The sequence below is a fragment of the Aethina tumida genome, chromosome 3 (genome assembly GCF_024364675.1).
Source record: "Aethina tumida isolate Nest 87 chromosome 3, icAetTumi1.1, whole genome shotgun sequence".
Taxonomy (NCBI): Eukaryota; Metazoa; Arthropoda; class Insecta; order Coleoptera; family Nitidulidae; genus Aethina; species Aethina tumida.
Window position 1 is genome coordinate 26,744,369 of NC_065437.1, and position 27,661 is coordinate 26,772,029.

The following is a 27,661-nucleotide window of genomic DNA, read 5'->3' on the forward strand; positions in this document are numbered from 1 at the left end:
ATTTCAATATTTCATAGTTCATAGTTCATAGTTCATAGTTCATAGTTCATAGTTCATATTTCATATTTCATATTTCATATTTCATATTTCATATTTCATATTTCATATTTCATATTTCATATTTCAATATTTCATATTTCATATTTCGATATTTCGATATTTCAATATTTCAATATTTCAATATTTCAATATATTTCAATATATTTCAATATATTTCAATATTTCAATATTTCAATATTTCATAGTTCATAGTTCATAGTTCATAGTTCATAGTTCATATTTCATATTTCATATTTCATATTTTATATTTCATAATTCATATTTCATATTTCATAATTCATATTTCATATTTCATATTTCATATTTCATATTTCATATTTCATATTTCATATTTCATATTTCATATTTCATATTTCATATTTCATATTTCATATTTCATATTTCATATTTCATACTTCATACTTCATATTTCATATTTCATATTTCATATTTCATATTTCATATTTCATATTTCATATTTCATATTTCATGTTTCATATTTCATATTTCATATTTCATATTTCATATATTTGATAAATTCTTTCGTATTTTCATTCAACAAAAACAACCAAATTTGTAAACATAATTTTAATGCAAGAATAAAAAAGTTTTAATTTAACTGTAAATAAAAAAATAGGATTTCAATTTAAGTTAACTGAAACACAATTATTTCATCATATTTAGTGGTTTTATAGCTTAAAAAACATTAAAAGTTTAATTTACGTATTTAGAAATATGGAAATAAAATTTTAATAGTTATGCTTACTTTTATGCTCTTATGTATGTTAAAAAAATATAATAGGTAGATTAATATTAATGGTATACATCTATTACGAGATTAAATGAAATATTTTATTAAACCATAAAGTTAATTTTATTGTTTTAATTAACTAAAACTTATTAATGTTAAAAATAGCCTATTTGTATCGATTAAACCTACCAATACATCAAATAAATAATTGAGCACTGTGTTTTTATGTTGTCCTTAATTTTTTATCGATAAACCATTAATTCTATAAAGGACTATTGATGTAACTAAAATAATTATATATATATTATGGCCGTCTGAAACGTCTAAATTGCAACATTTGGCAAGCAACACTTCCACCACACCCCGTACTACAGAAATAAAAAATTCAAACAACACACGTCGGTCGTAAAGTCGTCTCCTCGCAACCTGTTACGCCTACCGTGTCTGGCAGTTAAGACAAAGAAATGCCTTTAACGGACCTAAACCGCATGTTAATTCGATTTCTTCGTTTTTAATTAAGTTACAGGCCACGTCTCGAGGTTAATTAATCTAATTGCCGCGAATCAACCGAGTATGTGGAGCATCTTATCTCTTCTGCGATGGTCAAGACTGAGCGGCCACAAAGTTGAAACTTATGGCCGTTCCGCTGTGTACGGTGCTGTTGAGTTTGTGGTTTGCAGACCGTTGAACTTAAGTTTTTAATGAACGTGGAATTTGTAATGTTGGCAGAAGCATTCCTTCGAACTGAATTTGAATTGCAGATGATTATTACTGAATTTCCTTTTTGATGTTGCGCGTGTTTGAAGCGTTTTTCTTTATTGTTGGATCGCCAGGATGAATATAAAGATGTTTGTTAACGTTCACGTAACTGTGGTGAAACGATTTCGCTTAACTCGTCAGTTGCTGCAAGTTGGTAGAAGCAACTTAATTTAGTCCATTGTTAGATCGATGGCAGCACCCAAACGGGCAATTAATTCGGTGCCAGGTGAGGAGGGGCCGGTCAACAAAAAAAATTTTCCGCACATGATTCGAGGTTTTTTTTTTCACGACGAACCGCGAGTTCATGTGGCTTCGTTTCACGGGTAAACGGTCGCGGAGGTCGATGAACGTGGCCGCAAAAAGTGGCACACAACGGACCAAAGGAGATAAAATTGGAAAGGACTCGAAAATGTACGTATGTACGTACGTAGATGTAGGCATTCGGTTTTGAAAGGGTAATGTTGCAACAAGACAACGTGCCTAGGCTGGTAAAGACTTGTTCCTTTTGGAAAACGATTGGTTTCGTTCCATCTGTGTCTGGCCATTGTGCCTTATGCAAATGTCAATGAACGGCGTGTTATACAGACTCGCTGGCGATTGTGGTTAATTTAAATAGGTACATCGATGTTTACAATTAATATTCGATAGGTATAAAGTGATGAACTTTGAACTTTTGTGTGACACGACAATAACAATGTTTCCAGTAAATTAGACATTTTAAATTTTAAAATTCAATTTGTCTATGAACTATGAACTATGAAAATTTTATTATTTTTTAGTACGTAACAATAAACTATAAAATAGAGTAATGAGATATTAATGAACAGCGTGATTGATGTTGTTTAAGTCATTAGACTAACTCTCTAAAAGTATTTATTAAAGGTAATAAATATAGTTTTTTATATATCTACAAATTAATTAAAATATGGTATTTTATCATTATAATAAATACATTTATATATATATTAGTGGTCATTATTATAGCAACTTTTGAAAATGTTAAATGTTTCAGCTCTTTATTTAATGTGAACTTTAAAAATAATATTAATTTACTATTATTGTTTTATATTACATTAAAAACTATTAATTTCTTATTCAATTCAAAATTTTATATATACAGTATTGGCAAAAAGTAGAGCAACTTTAAAAATATATAAATTGCTACCGCCCTGTTTACGCAAATCTAATATAATTTATACCAATTATGAGCACACTGTATACAAACATATCTGTGAATATATCTATCTATGTATTAAAAATAATTCTGTTAGCTACAAATCAAAAAACTAAATATTCGGCTGGAAAAAAGGAGAGCAACTTTTTATTAAATGTCACTAATCTCTACAAAATCCACAATAATTTTGGAAGGAAAAAATAAAACTGAGCGACCAAGAAAAACCAATAGGTTACAGGATAAACAAATTTTATCCAAAAATGATCCTTTTTTGTGTTCCAGCAAAATAAAAGGTTTACTTGAGACACAACTTGGAATTAATGTTTCTTCAAGAACTGTAAGAGATAGATTACCACAAGGGGGTCTTCATGCGAGAAGGCCAGACTAAAAAACCATTATTATCAGAGAAGAACAGACGAGGCAGAATTGAGTTTGCCAGGTCCCTTTTACACTGGAAGTTTAATCTGGTTAGCAGTGACTAACTATTAAACAAGCCAACAGGTCGGTAATGGTATGGGCTGCTTTTCGGGATTTGGAATGGGTCCTCTCCTTTGAATAGAAGGTATCATGGATCATTTTATGAATAAAGATATATTGAGGAACAATATGGTACCGTATTCAGAAAAAAATATGTCACTAAAAATGTTATGAACTGGCACTGTCTATTTCCCGATCTAAATTCCATTAAAAACTTATGGTTAAGATAGTGAACAACAAAATAAGACACAAAGATTAGTAATCAGCAACATTTATTCACGGTTCAGCTAAAATATGGATACAAATATTATTGACCATCTGTTGCTGTCCATGAAAGAGTTTGGAAGTTATTCATAATAATGGGAATTTTACAATATATTAATGTAGTACTAATACCAATTACAAATTATTAGTAGTAATAAAACTTTAAATAGCATAAGTTGATCTACTTTTCACCAGCCCAAAACAAATAATCATTATTAAAATTAAACTCTCTATTTTTTATTGTTTAACTGTGTAATTATTAAATTTATAAAGGGATCTTATTTAATTTAAAGTTTGTACTTTGATATAACATCGTTTTTGTTTCATGAATTGCTGTGATGAGTTCATTTAATGTTAATGTTCAAAATGATATCTGGAGATTAGGATAGATAAGTCAAAACATCGATGCTTTGGTTTGGATCGTTTTCATCTTGAAATACATTTTTAAGGGCATCATTTCATCAATATATGGAGGCAAATTGTTGTTTAATATACTCATGTATATAAATTAGATTAAGGAAACTTTAGACCACAGAAGAATTAAACCATCCCCATGGCATAATCGAATCACCACCATGTTTCACTGTGGGTGTAATAAACTTTTTGTGAGGAAAGTTTAACATCATTTCTTACAAATTAAATTTAAACTCGTCAATAAAAACTACTAATCCCCATTGAACTGTGATCCTAAAAAAGATAAAATTTGGCTTTTATATTTTTAGTACAAACTCCTATTTACTAAAAAAGAAAAAACAATAAACATTATAAGTACTGACTTCTAATTTAAGTATATCTATATTTAAGTACATATACTCAAGGTAAATTCAATTATTATTCAATAATTATTATATTGAAATTGTAAGAAAATATATTTTTTGAAGTGAATGTGTGTGTTTGAACTCTTTTTTAAAATAAAAAAATAAGTTATTACACAGTTTTTCAAAATTAGACTCTATCTAGTCTAAAAATACTTGTAACAGCCAATTTGGAACTCTCCGTTAAAATATAAGAATACGTAATACGTGTTATTATGTTATTAGTTTAAAAGATGACATGAGAAAACGAGAATATCTGAAAATGACTGATAATTGTAAGAGCATCAATTTACTTTTTAACTGATAAATTATGCTTTCGTCGGTACTTCTATGGGTTCTAAATTACCCAAATTGCCTGTCAATGTATTGATAATTATCCCGTGTTGGATAATTTAATTAGCACAGCATTCATAAGTAAATTGCAAATATATTAATAAAATTTTTTCCTTAAATGTGATAAAGTTACTAATTTTAAGTGGTAACAGTTGATTCTGTTATATTTTACTTTCACTTTCGAGCTCCTAGACAAGCTATTTTAGTCACTTACGGTAGCGACAGTCTACTTACCTTAAAACAAGAAAAATATACTAGTTTCGTCCGTCAGACTCTAATTTTACACTAATGTAAATATTATCAAACATTTTTAGAACAGGTCGTAAAGTACAATTAATAACATGTTTATAGTAAATATGTAATTAGCGATTCTTTCGGGGAATTTTGATCGCGCCAGACAATAAATATGGAACGCTTTAAAGTTTTCAAATTATTATCATAAGGGGCAATAAAGATGTACAGTTTGCATGAATTGTTTTTAAACTATCTAAAAAATGTCGTAATTTACGTCAGGTCTTATATTTAGCGGACGAACGTTCCCTGCCAAATTATAAATAGTGTTAATATTTAAATAATTCATTAATAACAGTATTGCTTCGAAGTCGGCCTTTAAGGTCGAATGTTTATGATATTTCGTAGCAACAGATCTGGAAACTGACGTTTATTTGCTTTGTGGTTTTATGCATTTTAAAATATACATCTTGTACTAATGGCTTATTATTGTTCTGAATGTATTTGTGAAACAGTGTCGATTGCTTTAATCTCAGTCGGTTGGATTGTTTATTCAATTATAAAAAAAAAATATTTTTATTCTATTGTATCCTTCGTTCATTACATGATTTCATGGTGGATAATTATCATCTTTAAATATAGTAATTTGTTTTACGGTGATTTCATGTTTTGCAGAAGACGCAGGATATGTTTGGTCGTCAATTATGCTATTGTTGAAATAACACTACTTTCTGCTAGAATAAATAAAATTAATAATTTTTTGTGTGGCAATTTTGGCGAAGGTCATGAAAAAATTTGATACTGAGTGAAGACAACAAATTCAGGAATTCAGGAAGTCATTTTAATTTATATTTAAGTGTTACAAAATTTTTATAAAAAGTTGTCCCTTTTTCTTATTTTACCCACTTAATAAATATATTATATTATTTTTTTTAACGTGAACGAATATAATAAAATAAATAATTAAATAAATTATTTAGATTTACCAAAAATCTTTCTGTACATATTGCAAATAGTAATATTTAGCAACACAATTATAAAACGAGTAAATTAAAATATATATTTAACAATGAAAAACGTGTAGTTATTGATTATGGAGTCGAAATACAAAAACTACACATATAATATCTGTATATATATATACTTATATTACAATAATTTAATTTAATTAATTTAGAAAATAAGTAGTTACACAAAAAGTTTGTTAATTGAAAGCAGAATTATTAAAAATATTACAACAATGTATAATTTTAAACTGCTATTTTGAGATATTAAATACAAAATATCTCGAGAAAGGACATTATAAGATATTTAAAAGCTAAACTTTTCTTCTACTGAAAATACACCGAATGTTAAATACGTTTTATAAAAAATTTATAAATTAAGATTAAAATATAGATTTAACAATGAAAAATGAGTATTTAATGATTATAGAATCGAAATACAAAAAATACACAAATAATATCTGTATATGTATATATATTATCATAATTTAATTTCATTAATTTAGAAAACTAGTAGTTACACAAAAAGTTTGTTAATTGAAAGCAGAATTATTAAAAATATTACAACAATGTATGATTTTAAACTCCCATTTTGAGATTTTAAATACAAATATCTTGAGAAAGGCCATTTTAAGATATTTAGAAGCTAAACTTTTCTCCTACTGAAAACAAACCGAATGTTAAGTACATTTTATAAAAATTTTAAAAATTAAGATTAATATAGATTTAACAATGAAAAATGAGCAGTTAATGATTATATTGTAGAATCGAAAAACAAAAAATACACATATAATATCTGTATATATACATATCTTATAATAATTTAATTTAATTAATTTATAAAATTGATAGTTACCTAAAATGTTTGTTGATAGAAAACCGAATTATTTAAAATATTACAATGTATAATTTCAAACTCCCATATTGAATATTTTATATATAAATTTCTCGAGAAAGACCATTATGAGATATTTAGAAGCTAAACCTTTCTTCTACTGAAAACACGTCATATATTAAGTACGTTTTATAAAAATTTTAAGAATTAAGAATAAAGTATTCATTTAATATTTATAAAACTGTTTTTAAAATTTTATTAAAACAACAAAATATTCACAATCACATACACAACACATACAAAAATGTGTATGTTAATACAGTCGAAATACAAAAAATATACATACATATCGAAAAGAGAGAATTTTAAGAGAGACAGTAAAAGTCTCCCACTACGTGGCAAAATTCTCTATCATTTGATGTATCTCTTAAAATTCAGTCGAATCAAACGCTTTTCGATCAGTATAATACTTGTGTATATATATATATATATATATATATACATATATTGTAATAATTTAATCTAATTAATTGAGAAAATTAATAGATAGTTAAAATATTTGATAATAAAAGGCGAAATTAATGAAAATATTGCAATAATGTATAATTTTAAACTGTCATATTGAATATTTTAAATACAAATTTCTCTAAAAAAGCCACCAAGAGATATTGATAAGGTGAACTTTTCTTTTACTGAAAACAACGTTTATAAACAAATTAAAAATTAGGATTCAATTAGAGAGTTAATATTTATAAATAAGTATTATTAAAATAATAAAAATTTATTAGTTAATATAAATTAATTAAGTTAAAATAAACAAAATATATTCGGTAATAATTTAACGATGTGTCGATGGTAGAATTTGTGGACAATCGACGTCGGTGCCGATACCGGTGAGTCTGTCGGTCGAGCCCCCCATAATATATTTATTGTTATCGGGTTTAACAGCTAACAGAAGAATGTCATTAAAGACGGCAAAATCCAATTTTATATATACTAGGTATGTTAACCACGAAGAAATCTCCCGACACACAATTTTTTTCGTCTCGCAACGATCCGATCGTGAATCACTCCTCTTTATTAAAACCAGTTCGGAACGGTCGGTTTCCATATCGAGAAAACCATCGACTGTTTTGTTTTAATCATGCAGTTTATGATTCACCCGCTTTGTGTGTTACGTTTATTCATGTAGCAGGGCTGAAATTATTCTGAACGAATGAAATTCGAATTATTTAGTCATTCGTTCAAGTTTCCATGTTAATTTAATGACGATACTTCTCGACGTCGACGTTGACGTCGTTTCTGGAATGACATGTAAATGTACGATAAACATACATCAGTTTTTTATACACAAGTCTTCTGGTCCATCTGGTTGTGCACTTTTACTTTACACTCGAAATTGTTCCGTTTTCTTTCTAATTGAAACGTTCGAAGCAAATGAGCTGGCGGAACTTATCGATCCGTGCCATGGTTTTGCTGATACAAAACGTTAAATTTTTCATGCAGTTCTGGCCTGCGGTAAAACCACTTTGGACTTAATTTTGACAACAACCGAAAACTATAAATTGGTGCCGTAAAACTGAAACCCTGAAAATAAGTTTATCTACGCATAATTCCTGAAACTAATCCAATTTTCCTAATTGGGTACAGTTTCTGATTCAATAAATTATTTAAACGTTCTTCGTACGTCAAACATCCAAAATAAGAAGCAAATCAATTAAGTTTTTATATTGTTAAATAGGTTTCCGGTCGACCAATTTGACGTACTTTACGTTTGTCAGTTATTCATGTGTGCAACCTTCGAACGAATGTTTAAGATTTACGATTTGATAGTCAAATGTGGAACGAAAACTTCATTTTCGAAATGGTTGAAATTGTTTCGTCAAAGCGCATCATAAAAATAAGGATTTCCCATTCCAGTAATTAAACTTAATATGCATATTAATCATCGAAGTTAATTTGATGTTACATTGTTATATCATAGTGATCATTATCCTATTTTTTTAGGTCAGACAATAGGCATAATTAATTAACGTTGCGTTAATTATTTGCGCGTTATCTATATTTATTTTGATTCTGTGTTCAAATTTACGCTTGCCATTCACGTAAAACAAATTTTAATACTAATATTAATGGCACACACATTTATGAAATGATAATGGAAACGTAAAAACTAAATTGTAGGCAACTTTCTATTCTATTGTTTGAATAATAATAAATATAAGTACAGCTAGTTCCCTTCTATATTCTTGAAATATCACCATAAATTTGAAAATTTGATTATATATTAGACTAGAAATAAAAACATTATTTTTATAACATATTTATTGGATTTGAAAATTTAAACTAAATAAAAAACTAAAAAATAGACACTGTAGCTCTTTTAGATGGAAACACTCCCTTAACTAATGTAAAGGTTAAAGCTATCGTGGCCATTTTTTCAGTATAATCCCGAACAATAAATTTGAAAATTCAATTAAATATTTTTATTATTTATGGTTCTTTGTTTACATTATTGTTTGTAAATTTTAATTAATTAACACACTATAGGCGGGCAGCAAAATAGTCCAAACTAAGTTGTTGAATTATAACAAAAATTAAGAGATAATTCTTTCAGTTCCGTATGTAAACCAATAGAGTAAAATTATCTCACCCCCCTTTTAAAGTAAGTACATTCAAAAAGGTAAAAATTACCCGGTTCACTAACAATCAACAGTACTCGAGACGGGTATTTTTAGTGTGTTAATAATAATTAATAGGTAAAATATACAACACGTAAAAAGTAAGAGAAACTCTAAACAAATTATTCTAAATTGGTGCACAAATATATTGTATACTAACAACTACCATGAAAAATACTATTATCATAGATAAGATATATACGTTTACAGAGGAGAAATTATATCTTAGTTAATCTAATGTAAATTGTAAACATGCTACTACAAGCTAATATCTTAAGTAAAAAACCTAGTATATTTCAGTTGATTGGAAGAAGTAAATTAATCGAAGACAACATTTAATTCTGTCACAAACTTGTTATGTTGTAATATTTCGACAAGTTAACATATTAAGTAAAACACTAATATGTTTATGAAAATTTTAGTACCTTAAATTACTACAAACTTGATATTCTCAGATATTTTTAACAGTTTAATCTATCGTTTAATTGATCAGAAGAAATAAATTAACAGAATGTGGCTTTTAATTTTGTCACAAAATATATTAAGAGACAATATTTCGACAAGTTAACCTCTTAAGTAAAATACTAATGTTATGTTTATGATAATTTTAGCACCTTAAGTTACTATATATTTGATATTCATAGATATTTTTAATAATTGAATTTGTGGTTTAATTGAACAGATGAAATAAATTAGAAGAATATGACAAAATTATGCCACAAACAAGTTGAGAGGCAATATTTCGACAACTTTAACATCTTAAGTAAAATACTAATATGAGAATTATTAGTACCTTAAGTTACTACATACTTGATATAGATATTTTTAACAGATTAATCGGTGATCAGAAGAAATAAATTAGAAGGTGGCTTTTAATTCTGTCACAAATATGTTATGTTGCAATATTTCGACACTTTAAGTAAAATACTAATATGTTTATAATAATTTTACTACCTTAAATTACTACATACTTGATATTCTCAGCTATATTTAACAGTATAATCTGTGGTTTAATTGATCAGAAGAAATAACGGAAAAGAATATGGTGTTCAATTCTGTCACAAACATGTTAAAAGACAACATTTCAACAAGTTAACATCTTAAGTAAAACACAAATATGTTTATGAGAATTTTAGTACCTTAAGTTACCACATACTTGATATTCTCAGATATTTTTAACAATTTAATCTATAGTTTAATTGATCAGAAGAAATAAATTAGAAGAATGTGGCTTTTAATCTGTGTCACAAATATATTAATTGATCAGAAGATATAAATTATAAGAATATGATACAATTCTGTCACAGTTTAATTGAACAGAAGAAATAAATTAGAAGAATATGGCCTTTAATATTGTCAAATTGTCATGTTAAAAGACAATATTTCGATAAATTAACGTCATAAGCAAAACACTAGTTATGTTTATGAGAATCTAAGTACCTTAAGTTACTTGATATTCTCAACTATATTTAACAGTTTAATCTATGGTTTAAATGAGAAGAATATGGCTTTTTAATTCTGTCACGAACATGTTAGAAGATAATATTTCGACAAGTTAAAACGTTAAGCAAAACATTAAAAAAAAAAAAATTATGTTGTCCATAAACTTTTTTATTATTTTTTATTTTGTATCTCTTGAATTATTATCAATTAAAATTAATAAGTAAAATAGTTACAGAACTGTTTTGAGATTAAAATAGCCACACTGTATATCTTCTAATAAAGTAAACATTTTACAATTAGTTAACATATTATTGTGTGCATTAAATTTTTTGTTGTCTATATTTTGACATATATTAAAATCGATTTAAGAAAATATAGAAATGTTTTCATCTTCATCAACACTGTGGTTCTTCTGATAAACGAAACATGTTTCAACAAGCTAACATTTCAATCGTTAATGATTGTTAATGTAGGATATTAAAATAATTCTTATAATAATCATAATAATAATAAATTAATATTTTAACCAATAACTAATATGTGCTAAATTTTTGAAAGGTGAAATAACTCAATTTGAAGATCCATTATAAATATATATTTTTTCATTGGAGTCGAGAATAAAAAAAATATGAATTCAGCTATTAATTCATTTGTAATACTAGATGGCTATTGAATAAACAAACAGTATGCACTCTAATGCATTTATAATTTGCCGGAGCCGCTCAGGAACCAACAAAAACGAAATCCTGCAAGAAAGCGTACGGGAGACAAACCATCTGTGCTTCGGGTGCTTGACACGTACATTTTAACATACCATGCCTGCTTGACAGGACCGCTCTGGTGCTCCAAAGCGGTCAGCACGTTCTTGTTCTTCTGGCTCTGACACTTGGACATGAACGTCATATCCGTACGCACGGCACCCGATTGAACTCAAGTCGTCACTCAGCGGCCGAACATCTCTTTCACTCGCCTCGGACAATGGATCAAATGATTTGTGAACGCACGTACAAAGAACGGCTTGCAAGCAATCCGTACTCCAACGGGTCGCGCGAACGACTGACGGTCGGTCGGGCCGGTCGCGCGCAGCATTCCCCAGATCTTTCTCCTGCTGATTTTGACGGAAGTGCGCGCCGCGGCGCACATCTCTCGACCGGCGACGCTTCTCGCACCAGTACTGCGATTGGTCACCTATTTTGTCAATTGTCGGCGTAAACAAAGTCGATGATGTTTTCGCAAAAATTTTTTGTTTGTTTGATTTTCAAGTAAGTTCGTAGGTGAAAGGTGAGCACTAATTTTTGATGTAGGTATTTTGGAATCCTGAAAGCGACATTTTATGCTTTAATTAGAGTTCGAAGAAATGCTGAACTCATAAGAGTTTAAAAATAAATTGTACGAATTCATCAGAAGAATATAAATAAAAATTACCGAATTTCTTTTAATTACAAGGGTTCAAAGCGATATTTAAAGAACTCAAGAAACAATAAAATTAATATTAATGAAACATAAAATATAAATATATATATTTTTTATAAGAAATTAAAATGTCATATAAACAATATAAATATTATCCAATATATGTTCGATGATGATGTTACAACAAAACTGATTATTGCAGGAAAAATATTAATTAATATTAATGAAAACATCAAATGTGGAATAAAAATTTTACATTTTAAATAATGAATTAAAATTTACAACAAATATTATTTATGTAAATATATTTTAAATGGTATTATGGAATAAAAAGTTAAATCTGCATTAAAAGCTACGACAATAAATAATTCACACTTTTAAGGATTATTACATACAATAATATAAATTATTTAATTATCTTTAATATATTTTAAGTGCTATTACAAATTGAAAAAAAGAAATATTCATCAATTATTTATTTCTAACGTTTAAGGGTTTCTGTGTTAAATTACACATTACACACAATATTTACAATAAATATAAATAATGTAAATATTTTTTCTAATATATTTTAAATGGCATTATGAATTAAACAATGATATCTTCATAAAAAGTTGATGATTATAATTATTTATTTCACACTTTATAGGTTATTATATTATATACAAAAATATAAATTGCAACATTATCTCTAATATATTTTAAATGACATTATGAATTAAAAATGAAATTTTGATTTCACATTTTTAAGAATTATTGTGTTAACTTGCACATTTTTATAAATTAAGTCATAATTTACAATATAGCAAAATTACGTAAATATTATTTATTATTATTATTTTAAAAGGCATTATTAACAGTTATGATAATTATTTATTGTATACTTTTAAGGGTTATTGTGTTATATTATAAGATAAAAATTACCAAATATAAATTACGTAAATATTAATATTTAGAGATATTAGAGACAATTATCTCTAATATATTTATTTTAAACACCATTATTAATTAAAAAATGAATACTTCATTAAAAGTTATAATTAATTATTTATTTTACACTTTTAAGGTATATTGTATTTTAAATTACTTATTTTATACAACAAATTTAAGTTTACAATAAATATAAATTACGTAAATATTATTTCCAAAACATTTTAAACATTATTTTGAAATAAATAAATAAACCCATATTAACAGTTACGATAATTATCATGTTAAAGCATTAACGTACAATAAATATAAATTACTTAAATTTTAATGTAATTTGCATTACGATAAATATATATGTACCCTTATATTATTTTCAAGAATTTTTTAGTGTTCTATTGTTTTTTTTAAGCAAAAAAGTTAAATCTAATATTTATGAAGTTATGGAACAAAAATTATTCACAATTTTTTAATAAATTTTATACTTTTAAAAAGTTTTTAGGTAATTTTTCACAAATCTTGATAATTTTCAAGTTTATATTTTTTCAGTTTCCTACATATAATTTCATAAATATGGAACTAAATTGGATATTCTCTTTCCACTACTCTGTCCTTTAAAAAAATTAGTTTTTTCAACAATGAAGCACAGACTGACCTTGGGAAATTCATAAATACTATTATTACTTACTTTTAACAATTTGAAGAATTATTTCTTATATAATTTATAATGAAACAACCATGTTTAGTTAAAAAACAACATTTTCTACAACAAAGTTAAATTTACAATAAATATTATCTCTAATATATTTTAAATGACATTATAAACTAAAAAATAAAATTAATCTTCAATTAATCTCCAAAGAAATATCCAAAAAAATAATAAAATTAATATTAATATTAGGTTATGAAACATGAAACAAATATATTTTACACAATAAATTAAAATTTATAATAAAGATAAATTATATAAATATTTTATTACCTTGGATTATTTTAAATATAATAAATAATTTAATATTTTTATGTCTATTACTTGCAAATGTTCTTACATCTCAAAATACTTAATTCTAAAATAGTGGGTGTCCATTTATACCATTTATTTTATTAATATTTTTTCTATAAATCCTATAAAATTTATCCAAATTTATTTTTGTCCTCTCGATTTTTGTTAAAATATTAAATTACATTTGTTTGTTATTTATTTCCATTGCTATAAAAAATTGCTAACTTAAATAATAATTGTTTCGTTAGAAAAATAAAGTCAAAATTAAGTTACAACCAAGTACAGCCTGGCAGAATGCAAATGGTTTAATTACATTTATTATCCCATTGCCGACAGGCACTCGAGGAACCAATTAATTTTCTTTATGACTTAAAAAATCAATAAACACAAGATAATGAGTTCAATTGGTCATTTAACGAGGCTGCTAATAGGCAGTTCGTGGACCACTAACAACTTGTTAACAAACTCGTTAAATTAGAAAAATTCAACTACTTATTCGTATCACACACTGAAACGTAGTTGTCACACGGGAAATTTGTTAAATCACATCTGGATAAAGTCTAATTCGACGGATTAAACTCTGATCCTGACAAACGAATGTCACTGCTGAAAATAGTTCCAAGTTTCTTCAACATCAATACAGCCCGTATTTAATTACCTGGAGCCTTGAATACTTGGCAGGTGTTTAGGAATTGCATTCGTTCAGTGTCGTTCGGTCGACTTTTTTGTTTGTAGGCTAAGGAAAATTGTGTAAGTATGTTAAAATTGCGGATAAATGTTGCCTAATAACGACTCTATCATTTTCTGCTTCTATACGTTCTATCCCACGCTTTTGAAAGCACAATGGTAATGAGTGTAGTTATAAATTATTTATATCTAACGTCACTTGAAATTTATTACTAGTAATGAATGTATTGAAAATAATCAATGAATACTTATTAAATATTATATGTGGCTGGCGCATCCACCACATATTAAACTGTACGAAAATTAATTGTTTTAATGTGAGGAATATTTTAAATTGTCACTATGTATCAAACATTTGTTTTTAATCATTTTTACGCAGTCACCACAAGCGAAAATTATGGGTTTATCCAATTTGAACAATTGGAACGGCAACCGTGAATTTGTTTTGTAAATATAGCGACTCGCAATGACAGTATAAAAAATGTATCGGACACTAAGGAAAACAATTCGACACGTATTTTATATTTATCTTGTCCCGTCACCGTCTGGAACATTGGGAATGTCAAATCGGCGCCCGGCCGCGAACATAACGAAACACTGTCCCCGAAAATTATTTCAGGAAACACACTAATATAAGTGTATCTTGCTCCGTTGATTCAATTCTGATTCATCCCGAAAAGAAAAACGGATCTTCGGTCTGGTATTTAAGCCTTGGACGTAATTTTTATTTTTAAAATTCCTCTTAATAAAAACTAACTACTCATTGTGTGAAACAAATTAATTTTCATGAAGAGTAACTATTTGTATTTATTTATTTGATCAATTTTCTGATAATTTGTACATTTTAAGAAGGTTTTCAGAAATTTTATTAAACTTCATCATCTTTCAGGGATACTTCATAAAAACATGGCATAAATTTGATCTAAATAATTAATACTAAAAATCTAAATTAATAAATAAATCTAGCAAAATTATGATTCAAAATATTTTACAAATATTAAACAGAAGGACTTCTTTAAAAATCACAAATTATATAATTTCTATAAAAGAAACAAAGAAAATTGTTCTTATAGATTTTCACAATTTGTTTTTTTTTCAGTAAATTGCATATAATTTCATGAATAGTGAATGAAAAAGGTTAATTTTCGTTTCATATTTTTTCTTGCCCTTTGAAATACTTTTCAGAAAAAATGTATTATATAATTTTCGCTTTCATTTTAAACTAATTTTTATTTTTTATTAATTTGGAGAGTTAATATTATCATATAACTCTAAAAATATCAAAAGGCTTAAAGTTTATTTTTAATGTCTCACCGAAAATTGGGTAAGAAATCCAAAAATGTAAAAATATACACGGTATTCCATTTATAAATTCGAAACTGGAACCATTTTCTATGAAACCGGAAGTGACTGAAAAATTGAAAATATTCGAAAACTCCTCTCTCCATACATACCAGATCTCATTTTGAAATAGTGTTTTATTTTTTTTAATTAAAACATTAATAATAGAAAATTTAAAAAATGGTTGATATATACAATTTTATATATTATTTAGTTAACCAAAAATTAATGTGAATGTTATTTCCAAAGTCAGATGAATAAATAATAAAAAAATAAATAACTATTTGAAATTTTAGATGAACCACAAATAAAAAGTTCCTGAAAAATTAATCGAAAATTTTTAGTTAATAAAATTAGAAAAATAATATATGCAAAAAACTTTTTTACAATTTCACTATACAGAGTGCCCCAAATTGATTCATTTTAAATAAAATAGATGAACGTATTATCCCGAAATACATTTTTAAGATATTTAAATATAATGTCACAATATATATTTTAAGGCATCTTATATTACCTAAAATTAGAGTGTAACAAGTTCTTACTGTTTGCTAAAAATATATAAACAATATAAAATTATTTCCATATTTACGTAAACTATTAAAAATTAATATAATAAATCTAAAAAAACCCAACATAATAGAGTTTTTCACGACAGATTGTTATCAAATAATCTCCTTTATTTTAAGAAAGCAGTTATAGTTAATAGATCATAAAATAATTAAATATTATGTATATGTTTTATGGATAAAAACAAGTCTCGTCTATTTTGGCACTTGTAACACAAATACAACATAAAGTAAACACTAGTCTATATTTTACTTACGTTCGTTTCAAAATGGGCACTAGAGATTCACGTTGTTTGCGTCCGTTCATCTCGAAAAGAACCTCACATACTACACTACATGTTATTTCACAACACGCATGTTTTGCCTTCTGCAGACTAAATTCATCACATATTTAAATAAATAATAATCCTTCAGAGATAAAACTAAATTTACTTATGGAATTATTCCAATTCAAACGTAATAACGTGTCTATTGTATATATTCGTATTTTTCTTTCACATACATTAATATCAATTTTTCATATTTTCTAGACTATTCAGTAGTTTTATTTAAAAATCAGAAATACCTGTAATATTTCTTTTATGTGAAAATGTCAAGTCAGAAAAAGCTTAATTACACTATTGTTCAAGAACACTATTGATCAAATGAAATTGCGTATCACTTAATTCAAATTAGATCCATTCATGAAATATTCAAATGAAAAGCACACAAAATACCACAACGCCATAAATTTTGAATTACAGCGGGGCAATATAAATTGGGAATTCTTTGGGAGTTGCCATTTATTGACGTTGGTTTAGCTATTAGAATTATAATTAATAATGGTCCTACGTGGGTGGATCTAAATTCGTACAAGCTATTTGGTACGTTAATCATAATGAGTCTTGGCTTAATATGAAGTAATGATGGATAATTAAATTCAAAAGATAATCACGTTTGTTGTTATCTGTTTTATTAAAATTTATTACAATTTTTTTTATAAATAAATAGTGTGTTTATTTATGAAATTCACTGCGTAAATATTTTTTTGTCGGTGCTAATATTAAATTATAAAGCTGGTCGCCGGTTACGTTGGGCTTACAACAATTGCGAGAATCATCTTTTATAAAGTTACCTCGAAATTGCGGATTGACGTGACAGGAAAACGGGAAAACGTTCCCTGCACGATGTGCAATAATGCATAATAATTGGCCGGTTCTTTCCTTGCACCGCCAAAGATGGAACGTATAATTGCCCGCAGTGAATGGTGAAACGATCAAAGATGTAATCGGAAATCGTTAAATATAGCGCAGAACGGATGTTTTAGTGCGGGTTTGACATATATTTTTTTAAGTCGGTACAAATAATTGTGTTACTATAAATAAATGCTTGTAATTAAATACTCAAAGTTGACCGATAATTAAGTAACAGGTGGACAAAGGACGTCTAACTAAAGCAGATTTAAAATGAAATGAAAGATATCCAATTTAATCAATTAGTTATAATGGCAATCTTAAATTTTAATTATCATAAAATTAGTTGAAAATGACACGTTTTACCATAAAGTAAAACAAAATTAAACATTTTTAGGGGCTTTGCCAGTAAATCATATTAATACTGTAACAGGATAATAAAGTCTACGATTTAATATATAGTGGTGGTCAGTATTATAGTCACTTTTTAAAATGTTAAATATTTTATCCATAAATCTTTTAATTAATGGTAAAATAATATTAATTTATTATTGTTGTTTTATACAGTATTATAAATAATCTTGTTCTATAACATGTTATATATAGTTTTCTGGATTGAGCTGGACATAAATATAGCAACCTTAATTTAGAAATAGTCTTTTAATCATTAAATATGTAATACATATTAAACTTATTATTAACACTTTGTATAATATCTTTTTTGTTTTATACTTTTGGCCCTTTTGAAAGTCGATTTAAATTCATAGAGAGCATTGAAAGACCATAATGTAAAAAGTTCTTATGATTTTACCCATTGAAAAATATGATTTATGTATTTATGAATTTTGTTACTGTCTCTTCAAAATCTGATAAAGTATTGGCTGCAAAAAGAAGAATAATACTTGTCTGAAAACAGACAGTAACATGTTTGTGTAACATTTATACATTTATAAATGTAAACCACTTGGAGTTTATTTTATATTCTATGTAGTTATCTTCGTTGATTTTCTTGTTAAATAAAAATATAATTACAAATTAGACATCTGTAAAACTATAAAACATTAAAAAAAAACACTTTCAAAGGATGTTACTGTCATTAAAATGTTTTTCATAAAAGTATATAATAAGTTTGGTTTTTTGTTATATTTCCGCATTTTAGCCATTAATTTCCAGTCTTCAATAAATATATGTCCTTCGGAAAAGCACGTTAATTATATTTGTGAATACCCCTCGTTTTATCGAGCGGAAATTTCATTAATACTTCACATTATTTTTGCATAGCAAAATTGCGCAGTTAATATTTTATGTTTGTGCAAGTTAAAAAATAAATGCGGATATAATACAACTCAATAAAACCTACAATTAATTTGTGTTGTTCTATTTTAATTAAAAACTTCATTACTGTAACAAAAATGAACTAATAAATAGTTTAAATTAAAGAATTAAGGCCAGAAATTGGAGACGTTTTATCCTTTTTTCACTTAAATTTTTGTTGCATTAAAATTGCGATGAAATTGAATGGTACAATTTTAAAATATAAAATACACTGCGTTGCAAAATTATGGAATACTGTGCGTTATTTTCTTATATTATGTAGTTGTTCAATTTTTTTCTGTTTAACGGACAAAAACAAATATTTTTGGCAAAAATTTTAGGATACCGGTTGGCTAAAGTATCAAAGCTAATAATTTAATATACAGGCCGTCTAAAAGATTTTCAAACTTTAACAAATATTCCATAATTTTGCGGCGCAGTTTAATACTTTATAATATAATTTCATTAAAAATTTTATTATTATTCAAACAACATTGAACAAAATAATATCTTTTTGTGTATCAATCTCTTTGAACTGCTTACACGAAACAAAATGGAATGGAGCCAAGTCGACAGTTTTTTTTATAAACGATAAGTAGTTCAAAAACTCAGTTTACTGAAGCGCTGGGAGAAACAAACAAAAAACTATATCCACCATAACAATGGACAAGTTTGTAAAGGAAACTCGGATGCCGAAGATGTGGAGCACGTACTGCATTTATGAGGAAAAATAAGAGAAATGACGCAGAAGAGAGGACGTGGCGACAAACCGTGTTACATAATCGTCGGTTGCTCGTCTTAAATGGGTCATTCTCCCGGGAAAAGTGGAAGTTTCCTGGAATTATTTCCATACCATTCAACTCCCTCAACTCCACTTTAATTCGTTTCAATGTTAAGTCCACTTTCGACAAAATGTAAATTAAATTACACGGCTTTTTCACTATGTACAACACTGCAGGGAAGCAAATCACCAAGTTAGCCGTTACTGCAAAGGCTAAAATGTTATTTTTAATCCTTTGATGAACGTGTTAAAAGAAAAATTACATCTGTACGTTTCCCGGCGTGGCATTTGAAAGCGGCCCCCCAACTTTAGAACACGCGATCGTTCTGCAAATGTGGTTCGTAATTTATTGTGGATTTGTTTATAATTTATTGGCGGCGATAAAATTTAACGCGGCTGGCTAAATATTTACCTTAGGTTCTCATCGGGTAATCCGATTCTAACACGTGCCTAATTAAAACAAATTAAGATTAGAACGTAAGTATAATATTTTAAAAATAATTGTTATTAAAAAGTTTCAATGAACGAACGTTATATATTTCATAAAATGTATTCCACATGTTTTCAACAATATTTACAAATATTTGTAAATATTAAACGCCTTTGTTAGACAGTAAATGTTCATAATATGTATAAAACAAACATTCAGTATATTAAAAAAAAAATTTTGCGAACATACTTTTCAATTCACTAGACAATTTTTTTATGTAGATATACTTTTAACAGTTAAAAAATCCACATCAGATTAATTAGTTAGCTTTGATGTTGAAAGATATACCATAATAGAGTTATTACAGTCAGGCACAACCCTGAAACAACCCACTTGCAGGAAAATAGTCAAACTGAAGGCTTTGAAATGGGCTCACCACTATTTCCAGTAATTGCCAACATCTACAATCGTCGGTCATAAAACTTAAATTATGCCTTAAATACGTAAATGATGCGTTCATCATTTTGAGTTATAACGATATACTACAAAAATGCCTCAAATACATCAGCCACAAGAAAAAATTCACTCCCTACAGTACTACTGTTTTCTGTAAGGTTAATATTTGGAGATTGGGCGTGAACAAAAAACATACAATATTTGCGGGAAGTAGTAAAAATATATAAATTGCTAACTCCCTGTATATGCAAATAGAATATAATTTATACCAATTATGAACGCACTGTATACAAACATAGCGGTGAATATTTCTTGAACTAAAACTAATGCTGTCAACTACAAACCATAAAACTAAATATTTGGCTGGAAAAAAGTAGAGCGACTTTTTACTAAATGTCACCAATCTCTACAAAATCCAAAATAATTTTTAGTTTTACAGTAAACTGAGTTAATCCTCATAGAAAGAAATTATTTTCTGAATTAAAATTACAGATTGCATCGTTCTTTCAATCCAATGAGAGAAAAATGGATATCGCGTGTTTTACAACAATTTTTAAGATTTGGTAATGTGGTAAGAAAAAATAAAATTGGACGACTATGAAAAACCAATAGGTATCAGGATAAACAAATTTTATCCCACTTCAAAAAAGATTCTTTCCTGAGTTCCAGCAAAATAATAGAATAGAAATTAGTGTTTCTTCAAGAACCGTAAAAGATAGATTACTACAAGGGTGCGAGAGGGCCAGACCAAAAGGCCACTGCTATCAGAGAAGAACGGACGAGCTAGAGTTGAGTTTACCAGGTCTCTTTTACACTGGACTTTAAATGATTGGAAACGAGCGACCTGGAGTGATGAAATCAAGTTTAATTTTGTTAGCAGTGATGGAATTTTTTATGTAAGGCGACCTATTCATGAAAAGTTATACGGCGACAGGTCGGTAATTGAATGGTGTTGCTTTTTGGGATTTGGAATGGATTCTCTTCTTTGAATAGAGGGTATCATGAATCGTTTTATGTATAAAGAAATATTGCGAAAGAACATGGTACCGTATTCAGATAAAAATATACCACTAAAACTTTATTTTCAACAAGATAATAACCTGAAGCATACATCGAAATATTTGAAGCAATGACTATTAAAGGAAAAAGTTAATATTATGAACTGGCCTTGTCCGATCTAAACTCTATTGAAAACTTAAGAGAGATAATGAACTACAAAATAAGACACAAAGAGTATAGTAATCAGCAAGATTCATTCACGGTTCTGCAAAATATGGATCCAAATATTATTGACCATGAAAAAAGGTGTTTGGAAGTTATTCATAATAATGGAAATTTTACAATATACTCGTGTAGAATTAATTAAAATACTAATTACATATTATTTGTAGTAATAAAACTTTAAATTGCATAAGTTGCTCTACTTTTTGCCAGTCCAAAACAAATATCAGTAAAATTAAACTTGTTTATTGTTTAAGTATGTAATTGTTAAATTTATAAAGTGAAATTAATTTTTAATATACATTTTTTTAACATAATAACCAGGACAAAAATTATTTGAATTTTAAAAAAGTTGCTCTACTTTCTGCCAATAATGTAGATGGTTTTTTAATAAATCTGTCACAACTTTGGTTTTATATTTAGGATTATTTTTATGTTGAAACCCATTTATTAACAGTATATATCCCTGCATATAAATCAGATTAATGGCATTATTATAACAAACTTTTTGTGTAATTTTCTCACTGTAAGATATTTACCCTAAGCTTTTCCGTCATCCAGAAAATAGGTTCTTAAGCATCTCAAAATTAAATTTTTAGTAAAAAGTTTTTGTTGTAAGCCTAGAGTCAAACGAACTCCCACTTACTATCTTCCCACAGTTCTTGAATTAATTTCAGTAAATCCTTATTTCCTCCAGGCTTTAATTTCAGTTGACGAGAAGATTGGGTTGTTTTTCGACATTCGAATTATCCAGTTATCAATTTCCTTTCTAATTATGGAACTGAGACAAATATTCTAGTAGCTGCTTCTTTGTCAGTCGATCAATGATTAAATAATTATAATAATCAAAAGACCGCTAGTAAATAATCGATTTAAATTCACAAAGAGCAATGAAAAATCATAAAGTAAAAAGTTGGTATAATTGTATTAATTGAAAAATTAAAAAGTACGCAGTTTTTTAAAGATTAAAATTATATTAACCAGGTGGATGATAGATACGATAACAAAAAAAGTATAAAATAAATTATAGGTTCATATATTTTAAAACTTTCAAAAATTATGGCCACAACAGTACATAATCAACCAGAACACAATAAATCACTTCCGGCAAGTTTCGTTCTCAACAATTCAATAATAAAGATAAATTAAAGTGGCCATTTCATAGCAGATACTCTGAGAAAATACATTGCGTTTTAGTTTTTGAAACCATCAATAATAATTAAGTGGAAACATCGGGATAAGCATCAGTATCGACTGGAAAAATATTTACTGTCGGTCAAGCACTGGCAAAATGCACCAAAACTTGCATATAGTCTGTGTATTTCACAATATTTTACTTTTAACTATTAAACCAACTAATTAAAAAATAATTTAAAACATTACTTCATTAAGAATTATCTAATAAAATATTGAACAATTTTTGTATTTTATATTTTTAATCTTCTTTGAAACCTTTTTAGACAATACCTGATAAAAGCAATTAGTTTTATGTTATCTATTAATCTATGTTATTTTTCATTCTATAATTAAAGTTTAATTTAAAAAAGTAATATTTTAGTATCTCAGAAAATAAATTTCTTCCTTGATATTATTTAGTCATGTCATTTAAAATTTGCATATTGTTGACTTCAAATATAATCTGAATTCAACGTATTTTTTATTTAATTTAATCAAATAATTTAAACAAAAAATGAATTAATAAAATATTTATAGTATTGTACATATTTGCGAAAAGAGTTTTATGGTTTGATTGGGTTAATTATAACCTTTCATTTTATAATTGTAATAATGTTAATTATGATTACAAAATAATACTAATTATGTTGCAATAAATGTAGAACAAAAAATTACATTTATTTGTTATTAAACATGTGAATAATTAGAAAATTCCAATTTCCAATTAAAATACTCTTTGTTTGTAAGTATTTTTTTTTGTAAGATAATTATAAGTAAATGGTAAAATAGTTAAAAACAAATTACATTAATGAAACGTAATTAAAAACACACGGGTGCGATCATTATCAAAAATAGAAACGCATCGTAACCATTCTTCGTCGTCTGCCAGCCAAATAATAAATTCGCATGCATTCAAACTTGTCAGAAACCGAACTTATATAATTATAAACAGCCGACTAGACCACCAAATTTATTTTTACCGTGCACTTTTCAAAAACCATTGACGCCTCAGTAACCGTCGAATGCGCCCGTCAAACGACATGGCCACGTTCAGATGCATCTGTACCTACAGACCGAAGTTCGTGCGGACGATGGCGCCCATCTTCAGCGACCTGATCGACATGAACCGGTTGCTCTGCGTCCTCGTGATCGCGCAGACCGTTAAAAAAGCGATGAGGGATTTCTGAATGGATGGAAATTAGGTGGAAAGTAGAGGAAAAAGGTAGTTCTTTGTACGCTTTGTTTGGTTGTCATCTGAATGTCAGTCATTTCATCACGGCACCATGTGCAGTCCATTCATAGAACAAGTGTCCGTAAATACGTAAATAAATAATATTGCGGGCTAACGCAAACAACGACCGGCGGATTTGGCGCTCGTTATAATCCATTTTTGCGGCGATTATCGTCGTCCCGATCACGCAGTTTTTATTTATTTCGGTCCAACAACAGCGCAGATTTATGCAGGCTTAAACGTGGATTATCACGTAATATTGCAAAACCATGACATTAAATCAGTCTCAAAACAATAATACATTTTAATAAAGCTTGTGGAAATAATCTCAGCATGTTATATTAAAATTTCGATGAAATTAACAAATACTACTATTTATTAATAAAATTGATAATTACTACACATTATAATTTGAACATATATTTTTTTTTTGTTAATAAAAATTTTAATTCTAATTTATATTGAATTAAGCTGTATATAAGTATAGCAACGTTAACTTTGAAAGAAAGAGATTGTTTATAATGAAATGGTATTTAATTGAATATTAACACTGTATAATATCCTATTTGTTTTATAATTCTGCCTTATCTTTGGAGAACATATTCGATTATTTTACGAATATATGACAAATCTATGTCCCTTCAAGATTCTTGAATTGCTGTGATGAGTTGATTTAAATTAGTAAAATTTTATCGAACGTGGGAAATGTGATTATAAATATAAACCCTCATGTTTTCTATAGGGTTGATGTATGGAGATTGCGACGCGCATGACAAAACATGCTTTGATGCTTTGATCTTTTAACCAATCCGTCACATTTTAGAATTGTTTTGATATTGAAACACCAGAAGAATTCTCCATAATAAATAATAAAAATGCCTCCATGTTCCTCTCTAGGTATAGGTTTTGTGTAGTTTTTTCCTTATAGAATGTTTAACATAAGCAGAACCATCATTTTTTATAAATTTACACTCCCCACCAACTCCTCCTCCAGGTTCTGTGGTCCAGTGAATGTGACCTAAGTAAGTCAAAACTGGGTTTTTATATTTTTAATGGGAATCTAGATTTTTCTTATAAGTCTGGGGTCAAACAAACCCTCTTCCACTAACCATCTTCTCACAGTCCTTGAACTAATTTCAGCAAGTCTCATTTCCTTCAGGTTTTAATTTCAGTTAAATAAGATAAGATTTTATTGTTTCTTGACATTCGAATTATCCAGATACCGATTTTCTTTCAAGATTTTCGAATTTTTTGTAGCCATCTCTTGGCCAGTTTCTCTCAATTTTTTACTAATACAGGAAATTATTGACTTATTCAGCCCTCTCTTCTTGTTTCTCTCCGCCTTGGTAACATTGAATTATATTACAGTTTAACTTCAACCAATGATTAAATAATTATAATAAACAAATGACCTCCAGTAAATAATTAATTTAAATTCACAGTGAGAAATGAAAGACCATGATGTAAAAAGTTGATATAATTTTTTCCATTGAAAAATAAAAAAGTGCAATTTTTTAATGAATAAAATTAAAATTAAAAGTAAAAAACAAAAAGTAAAATAAAGTGCATAGTAGACACAACAATAACAGAAAAAAACATTATTCTGGCATCCAATTTAAATGGTACAGATCATATTATTAATATATTTTAATAAGTAGCTATAATTTTGACCACTACTGTATGTATGTATGATACAATCCATAAATATTTCATTTGCATAATTCACTCTAATTTTAAGAATCTAATAAAAATTGAAATAGCAATTAATTATAATCTGCTATTTTAATAGAAATAACAAATTGTTTGTAATTATTATTAATATGGTGTTTTTTCATTTTAGTCACTGATGAATAATTTTCTCATGTTCATTGTAAAATTCATATTATAAATTAGGCTTTTAAAAAATACACTCATGCTTTTATAACATTCGTATTCATTTTACAGGTGGTGGTAGTTCCGGTAACTCAAAATATTTCGACAGTGCAACTGAAAACATCCCCTAAAATCGAATAGAATTATAATAGATCGAAACACGTTTTAGTGATATCATTAATTGGATTTGTAAATCGACACAATATGAAATAAACATCTGATAAAGCTTTATTCAGTTTCCCTTCCACATGATTTATTTTCATAATTCAAATGGAATGTAATATTCTAGGAATATGTTGTATATATGTATATTCTGGCATCAAATTGAATTAACAAATAATTCAATTAAGTGCCTTCTGAGACGTATTTAAGCTAAACTATGATTCACAAGTAAAATTGAATAATACAATAAAACTAGCAATGTTTAATAAAACAAAACGTAAGCATCTTGTCACAACACAATGAAGTGAATTCACCCAAAAACTAATAATTAAACAATTGCAATTGTAAAATATGATGTCAAAACCAAAGTAGTTTAAATAATTTCATAATATTTGTAGTACTTGTGGTAGTAGTAGTATATAATAAATAACTTTGTTGTGTAAAGTGAACCTCATGAACATATAAAATGCCACAACTCCGTTTTAATTGTCCTTTGCCCACAAAAAATCTCAGGTTAATAAATTTGGTCACGTCTAAGGAAGCGGTAAAACACTCAAATCACATCAAATTTTATCAACCGGGGATAATCTTTCGTGTCACTTATTCATCACGTTAGTCCTGAATCGTTTTAGACACTTACTTAAGTCGTGCGGAATTTCGTTATTGCTCAATTCGAATCGACGTGGCATAAATAGATATTTTCCACCTCAATTAGACCTGTCTCTGTATTTGTACTGTTATTCGCGTGGACGGATTAGTAAATGGTTCGACGAAAGTAAAATTCCGGACTAACAATGTGGGCGAAAGAAAGAGAACCAAGGCACGTACCTTCGTAATTAAGTTGAAAAGTCAGTTGAAAGGAGAATTGCGATAAATCAAAAGTATTCTTTAGACTCACCCCTAAAGAGTTACTAATTGTAAACGCTCTTTCACAAAACCAACTTGACAAGCAGCTGTGACACTTGACAATAAATAATACAGTACATGTTTGACAGGACAATTTTATTAAACAATCAATGATGGTGATTCATTATATCGGTCAACAAAATGTTTCTTGTTAAGTGGAACATTTAAAATTTTCCATGTAAATCATTAAAGAA

The 27,661-nt window shown here is 27.4% G+C and overlaps 1 protein-coding gene and 1 long non-coding RNA gene across 4 annotated transcripts in view; one reads left to right on the top strand and one right to left on the bottom strand.

Annotated features, from left to right (window-relative positions):
* LOC109595764 (uncharacterized) overlaps positions 1 to 27,661 on the bottom strand; it is a 51,444-nt gene that overhangs the window by 22,662 nt on the left and 1,121 nt on the right. The window contains exon 1 of one of the 3 annotated variants that reach the window (XM_020011188.2): positions 11,621 to 11,854. The exons of 1 other annotated variant lie outside the window; for it this stretch is intronic. In XM_020011188.2, coding sequence (XP_019866747.1) covers positions 11,621 to 11,709 — 89 coding nt within the window. In that variant the 5' untranslated portion in view covers positions 11,710 to 11,854. Of the gene's footprint in view, positions 1 to 11,608; positions 11,855 to 27,661 lie in introns of those variants that run through there. One more of the 3 variants, XM_020011187.2, reaches the window with a different exon arrangement.
* LOC126264901 (uncharacterized) lies at positions 24,268 to 26,630 on the top strand. The gene is made up of 2 exons (XR_007547500.1): positions 24,268 to 24,518; positions 26,472 to 26,630. It is a non-coding gene; the product is annotated as an uncharacterized LOC126264901 (long non-coding RNA).